Source organism: Physella acuta, unplaced genomic scaffold (genome assembly GCF_028476545.2).
Source record: "Physella acuta isolate Inbredline_101_S28 unplaced genomic scaffold, ASM2847654v3 ptg001411l, whole genome shotgun sequence".
Lineage (NCBI taxonomy): Eukaryota > Metazoa > Mollusca > Gastropoda > Physidae > Physella > Physella acuta.
Window position 1 is genome coordinate 97349 of NW_026732926.1, and position 7809 is coordinate 105157.

The 7809-nt window shown below is 34.2% G+C and overlaps 1 protein-coding gene across 1 annotated transcript in view; it reads right to left on the reverse strand.

Moving 5' to 3' along the window:
- The window catches only part of LOC131927501 (haloacid dehalogenase-like hydrolase domain-containing 5), a 28789-nt gene extending 25310 nt beyond the window's left edge, over window positions 1–3479 (reverse strand). The window contains exons 1-2 of the mRNA XM_059283183.1: window positions 3464–3479; window positions 1141–1237 (exon numbers count right to left, since the gene is read on the reverse strand). Of these exons, the coding sequence (XP_059139166.1) occupies window positions 1141–1225 (85 nt within the window). The 5' untranslated portion in view covers window positions 1226–1237; window positions 3464–3479. The remainder of the gene's footprint in view (window positions 1–1140; window positions 1238–3463) is intronic.
- Window positions 3480–7809: the final 4330 nt, after the last annotated feature.

Below are 7809 nucleotides of genomic sequence, written 5' to 3' on the forward strand. Positions count from 1 at the left end.
TATACTGATTTAGAAATAGATTTAAATAAGTAACAGTGGTATTATCGGAATTATGACAATACATTTTTTTACAGAGCCTGTAACCCCCTTAAAACCCCCTTAACCCCCACCCCCTGCCTACGCCACTGTCACATCCACATTGTAAGGTCACAGTCACATTTTTATTTTTGTATTGCTGAATTAAAAGCACAGAAACCCATTTTTAAAAAATTCAACAAAGCAAACAATTCCAACTCTTGGGAGATAAGTTTCTGTCAGTGAGGGGGGGGGGGGGCTAAGTTCGATTTTCATTCCCCGGATCTACCTATAGCTATACAAATACACAAAAAGAAACATAAAGAACAGAAATTTTATGAACAAATAAACGATAGTTCAAAGCTAAAAACGTTAAAGGAGCATTTCAGCCTTGGGTATTTAGGATATGCTAGTACCTGGTGGTGGTATATAAGGCCTATATATGGTAGTGGAATATAAGTTATATACATGGTAGTGGAATATAAGGCCTATACATGGTAGTGGAATATAAGGTATATACATGGTAGTGGGATATAAGGCCTATATATGGTAGTGGAATATAAGGAATATACATGATAGTGGAATATAACTTATATTCCACTATCATGTATATGCCTTATATTCCACTACCATATATAAACCTTATATTATATAAGGTTTATATATGGTAGTGGAATATAAGGCATATACATGGTAGATGAATATAAGGCCTATATATGGTAGTGGAATATAAGGCCTATATATGTTAGTGGAATATAAGGCCTATATATGGTAGTGGAATATAAGGTCTATATATGGTAGTGGAATATAAGGCATGTACATGGTAGTCGAATATAAGGCATGTACTTGGAGATTGGTATCTAAATGCCTGAACACGTTTGACACAAATCATACTAAATCCTAACCATCAGAGAAAAACAGCTCTAAAAATCTTAACCATCCGAGGTAAAGAGCTCTAAAAATCTTAACTATCCGAGGTAAAACAGCTCTAAAAATCTTAACCATCCGAGGTAAAACAGCTCTAAAAATCGTAACCATCCGAGGTAAACAGCTCTAAAAATCCTAACCATCCGAGGTAAACAGCTCTAAACGTGGCTCTAAGTTCATGAGCACCCCTGAACTCACCTAAAGATGACTCGTTGCTTGACCAAGAGGTTAGATGATTGACCTCAAGTTTGATGAAGTTCTCACAAGAACGGCTAGTTTCCATGTCAACAAGATTCTGGTGATGATACATACATAAAACAAATATACAAACAATAACAATAGTACGTTTTGGATTGTTTTTGTTCTTACAATTGACAGCGTCAGTTTGCCTTGCCAATTTGAGTTTGGTAACGACGGTTTTAGATTTACAATAGAAATACTTTTTCATCACATGTAGGTATAGAAAATGGTTTACTTATGCACATAACAAGACGTCTAATTTTGAAAAGTAATATGAGTGCAATTTATGAATTTAAATGTTTTGAATTTCAGTGTATTTAAACGTTGAATAATTAATTTTTTTTTATATTTGCTTTATTTTCTACGGTTTAGTATTTCTGATTAAAAAAAAAGTTGACACAGTAAGTCGATATTTTGGTATTTAAAAACAAAATAAGCATTACTTTCTTTATGCATTCAACTTGTTCTGAATGAAGTCGACATCGCATACGACTAAAATATTTGCTTTAGACCTCGATCAGTAGCGTTTGCTATGAATTTCGAAAAAAAATTATCTACCCCTACTTTTGGGATCCCAGGTGTCCGACCATCCGTTAGCTACAGCGCACTCTCTAGACCTGTCACTAGGATGTAATCCTAAACCTAACTCCAAAACTAACACTAATATACCCTTTTCTTATGAAATAAAGCTTTCTTTAACTTTATTTTTACGAAGAATCTGGAAAGGTTAAAGAAATTACTGCAAAATTTAGATATAAGATTTGCCACAAACTAAGAGAAAGACAGACATAGTGAACTAAGGGGCAACTAATAAAAATAGAATGCTTCATTGTCACCCGCTGAAAGGTTGTATTACAAGAAATGTAAAGAATCTCGACGTACAGGGAAACTAATGCGACTGGTCCCGTGGAGAGTATACTGAGCATAGTCAAAAGTCAAATCTAGAAATTTGTGTGTGTGTTGGTTTGGGCATGTCATAAGATGAAACAGCTTATTGCTATCCAAAACAATACTGCAAGAATGGGGATAAGGGAAAGGAAGGGCCGCCACTGGATGGATGACATCAAGGATGGGACGGGGCTGGATGGGTGAGATTAAGGACATTACAAAAAAAGGCTATAAAACTGGTTACTGGCTTGTCTAGTAGTCTTGATTCTTTTATTACAACTAATATACTTCAATTAAATAAAAAGATAATATATACTAAATACATTTTTAAATATAAAATGTTCCACGAAACAGCCTCCTCTTACTTATAAGACCTATTTTCTTTTAACATAAAATTAAATCGTCGTCTTAATTTAACGATCCCACATACAACTTTTTTCCAAAAGCATAGCTTCGCCTACTCTGGTTCTAATTTGTGGAACAATCTTCCTAATAAAATAAAACTATCTAGATATGAAAATATATTCAAAACTAAACTAAAACAACAATTATTTAATGACCTCTCTAACTGACTCATTGAAACATTTCTCATTCATCTATTATAATATTATTTTATCTCATTTTGTATTATAGCTATCCCACATTTTTAGTGCTATGTTACTGCTATGTCGTTACTCTGCCATTGCTTTTTTTAAAATGCTGTTATTAAATTGTTTTTTTTTTGTTTATTTTAAAACGGCCAATGTGAAAAAAGGCCTTCGTGCCTACTATTGTTATCGTAATTGAATAAATGAATACATAAATGAAATGAACTAATCAGAGAGGTAGTGAACAAAGTTGGATGGTGGTGGAGACGTAAACTGTGGTATCCCAGTGATCCAGCTAACGGGTTAAGTGACAATGGTGATGATAATCGACGTAAACGATACTAAAAATAACCTAATTCGTTGCGTTAGATCGATACAAGTTTTGGGTTAGTGTTTAATTAACTAATGAATGCCACACTGACCTTCTAAAATAACTGATTACGATACGGTTATGTTTAAACCGTACGCTAAGAGTTTGACTATTGCCGTCTGGGTAGGTTTAGCAGATTATCGTAAGCCAATGGTGAAATTACTACCTTAAGGTAAGGAATAGATTACGACCTTTAGGTGAGGATTAGATTAGTAACATTAGATAAGGGTTAGATAATTACCACGTGACTTTACCATACACTTCTGTATTGGACTTGAATGTATTTAGTTTGAAGCTTATTAAATCAAACAAATAATTTGTGCAAATTAGTTTATTTTCTGTAAAACTACAATATCATAGAATCAAAGAAGAATGTCACAATGTCCCAAGGCAATATGATATGAAATTGTATCTGTGCAACAAACAAACATGGTACCTGGTCAAGTTAGCACTTCTGGCAGACGACAGGTAATTCCTTGAGCTCTACTGTCTGTGTTCCAGCTGATAGGCCCCGCTGTCTGTTTTATCGGTCGTTTATTTAGGTTAAACTGACTTGACCTCGAAAGGATGACATCACGTGCATACAGACTGGGCATGATAAGCGAATGGACGATTAGCGAACCTTGGTGGGGGTTCCGGAACTTAGCACGTCACAGTAGTGTTCTATTAATAATTGTTTTCAATGGGTGGTGAACTCAAATATGATGACTCAAGCAATGGAATTGGTTCTAAAAAAACCCGTCCTGGTTTTGATAAAACCATTCTTAGAATTGGTTTTGACAAAAATTGAAATTTACTAAACCATCTTATTAATTGGTGTTGACAAAAGCGTCTCAAAATTTCTCCTTGTTATATATATATATATATATATATATATATATATATATATATATATATATATATATATATATATCTTCTCGACCAAGCTGTGCGCTAGCTTTTGTGAAAAACCTATCTGTAAAAGACAGGGACTTGTGTGTTTATTCAGCATCATTTATTCAGCCTGGGTTTCGGGATACATTAAATTTCCAATTAATATATACATATATGCAAATATAGAAAATATATTTAACCCTAAACCTAACTCCAAAACGCGCTAGAGTTAATAGAGCCCGCTGCGCCTTCACAGTCCTGCGACCCATATGGAAAAGTTCGGCCATCTCCATTACCACAAAAATTAGGATATTTATCTAATGTCAAGGCAGTACTGCTGTATGGAGCAGAGACATGTAGAGTATCCAAGGCAAGCACAGCAAAGATACAGACCTTCATGAAAAGATGCCTTAGACAGATACTGAAATTGAGATGGCAGGACAAAGTGCCGAACTTGGAACTATGGAGGAAAGCTAGGCAGGAGCCTATAGGCGTGCAAATAAGGAGGAGGAAGTGGCGCTGGGTGGGTCACACACTGCGAAAGGCTCACACAAATGTTACACGCCAAGCGCTTGAGTGGAACCCCCAGGGAAAGCGGAAGAGAGGGCGCCCAAGACAGACCTGGAGGCGGAGTATATATTTATATATATTTCATATATAAGTATTTTATCAAAATCGTAGATCCGTATCAACTTTTGAGCGATTTCTGATAACCGGAAGTGGTACTTTTCCTACTTTGAATTTTTCAAAAGCCTATAACTTGAGTACTATTTCAGATAGATAAATGAAATTTCACATGTAAGTAAAAGATCTAATTTTCTACATTCTGTTAAATTTTGAGTAATTTCGGTTGACGGGAAGTACTAATTTACGCTATTTCCGATTTCTCAAAAACGCATCTAAATTTATAAAGTACTAATAATATTGCGCACCATTATGAACATCTTTATTCGGCGTTCACTTGGTGTGCAATTCTTTTGTCTACGAGATTTTATTCTATTTTTAAAACTTTAAGTATTTAAAATGGATTAAACATCATGTCTATAGCCCGAGTTCCCATCCCCTGTTATTTTATACAAGAATATTTGAGAAAGTTTTGGGGAGATCACTCCCGGTTTATTATTATTCAAAATGATAAATAAAAACTAAAAAGATGAATAAATAAGAGACTAAATAGCCCCATCGCTGAATGCTGCGCTTAATATAAACTTAAGAAGAACAAAAATGGCGAAAATTATATAAAACATGATAATTTAAATTATGGAAATATCTAATTTTATCATATCCGCATACCCGTTTATTATTTCAGAATGTTACACAAATACCAAATAGGTAAATACAGAAGTGTATAATAAGCAACTAAATAACACCGGCTTTGAACGCAGCACAGAATATTTAAATTATGAGATCTAAAATGGCGGAATTGAGGTCGCCTAAATGGCCTTTATCCTGTATCCAAACGATAATATACTGACCCGTTAAATCTATCTACCATCGCATTGAAACTATTAAAGAAACATCGGCATAATTGTTAAAAATAAAAACGTATCGATCTATAAGTTAGCGCTATTAGTTTCCATAAAGCCCTCGGCAAACTTAACGAAAAATAATAAACGTAGTATTGAAGCTATATAAATACTTTCCTGAATGCGCGTTTTCCCCCTATTTTTAGCTTCTATTTAACTCACTGTCTCTGTCGTCAGTCTAGATCGAAAAGCCCGAGCGAAATTTTATGCACTTCTGACTGATAGTGATAGATTCGGTTCATCGCTGGTACGTGAAAACATGAAAACAATGCAACATGACATTAAATTTGACTTAATTGGTTGCCTAATTAATTTTTTATGAATTAATTAAAATTTTGACCAAATTAGTAGGCAGTCTTACCCAACTATTCCGCACTATTATACACGCGTTATCACGTTCGTTAGTTGCGCAATGGTTTTTAGTCATGCAACTCTATTGTAAAATTTAAATATACCGGGAGTGATCTCCCCTAAACTTTCTCGAATATTCTTATATTAAACAACAGGGGATGGGAACTCGGGATATAGTTATGATTTTTAATCCATTTTAAATACATAAACTTTTTAAAATAAAATAGAATCTCATAGAAAAAAGTATTGCACACCAAGCGAACGCCGAATAAAGATGTTCATAATGGTGCGCAATATTATTAGTACTTTATAAATTTAGATGCGTTTTTGAGAAATCGGAAATAGCGTAAATTAGTACTTCCCGTCAACGGAAATTACTCAAAATTTAACAGAATGTAGAGAATTAGATCTTTTACTTACATGTGAAATTTCATTTATCTATCTGAAATAGTACTCAAGTTATAGGCTTTTGAAAAATTCAAAGTAGAAAAAGTACCACTTCCGGTTATCGGAAATCGCTCAAAAGTTGATACGGATCTACGATTTTGATAAAATACTTATATATGAAATTTCATCAACCTAGCTGTAACGGTACTCAAGTAATCGTGTTTACACACACACACACACACACAGACACACACACAGACACACAGACATACGGACAAGATTGCAAAATTATGTTTTTCCGTATCAGTGAGAAAGTAAAAATGTAAAGTACTGGGGAAAAATTTCATAAAAAAATGTTTTAATAATAAGCTTTTATGTAATAATGTACTAAAAAGTGGAAAAAATTACTATAAAGGAAAGCGTGGGTCTCTTCCTAAACGCTTTTCTTTATAGTTATATACTAAAATAGTAGCGTATAAATTTATTTTACATTGTTTAGTGCATTATTACATAAAAGCGGTGCGCGAATCTTTGACCACATGTGCTTTGACCATAGGGGGTTGATCATAGGTAATTTGACCACAGAGGGGCTTTGACCATAACGGGCCTTTGAACACAGAGGGGCTTTGACCATAGGGGCTTTGACCATAGGGCATTGACCATAGGGCATTGACCATAGGGCATTGACCATAGGGTGTTTGACCACATGTGTTTTCTCAGCGCAGGGTCTGTGATAACAGGTGGTTTGTCAAGGGGTGTTTGATCACAAGCGCTGTTCAGACGTTTGATCACAAGCGCTGTTCAGACGTTTGATCACAAGCGCTGTTCAGACTTATGGTCAAACAGATGTACTGACATATTTGCGTACTATAGCACATCTGTTATTTAGTTAACCATATTAGTATTACTTATTTGACTACAAATAAATAATGTAGATTACTTGGAAATACATAGCACATATAAAGGATAAATAAACCGGGAGTGATCTCCCTAAACTTTCTCGAATATTCTTATATAAAACAACAGGGGATGGGAACTCGGGATATAGTTATTATTTTTAATCCATTTTAAATACATAAACTTTTTAAAATAAAATAGAATCTCATAGAAAAAAGTATTGCACACCAAGTGAACGCCGAATAAAGATGTTCATAATGGTGCGCAATATTATTAGTACTTTATAAATTTAGATGCGTTTTTGAGAAATCGGAAATAGCGTAAATTAGTACTTCCCGTCAACGGAAATTACTCAAAATTTAACAGAATGTAGAGAATTAGATCTTTTACTTACATGTGAAATTTCATTTATCTATCTGAAATAGTACTCAAGTTATAGGCTTTTGAAAAATTCAAAGTAGAAAAAGTACCACTTCCGGTTATCGGAAATCGCTCAAAAGGTGATACGGATCTACGATTTTGATAAAATACTTATATATGAAATTTCATCAACCTAGCTGTAACGGTACTCAAGTAATCGTGTTTACACACACACACACACACACAGACACACACACAGACACACAGACATACGGACAAGATTGCAAAATTATGTTTTTCCGTATCAGTGAGGTGTAAAACGTCGAGATTTGTAAAAATCTCGATTTTTTTTGCACGATTACAATACTTTCTCTATACTACGTATATA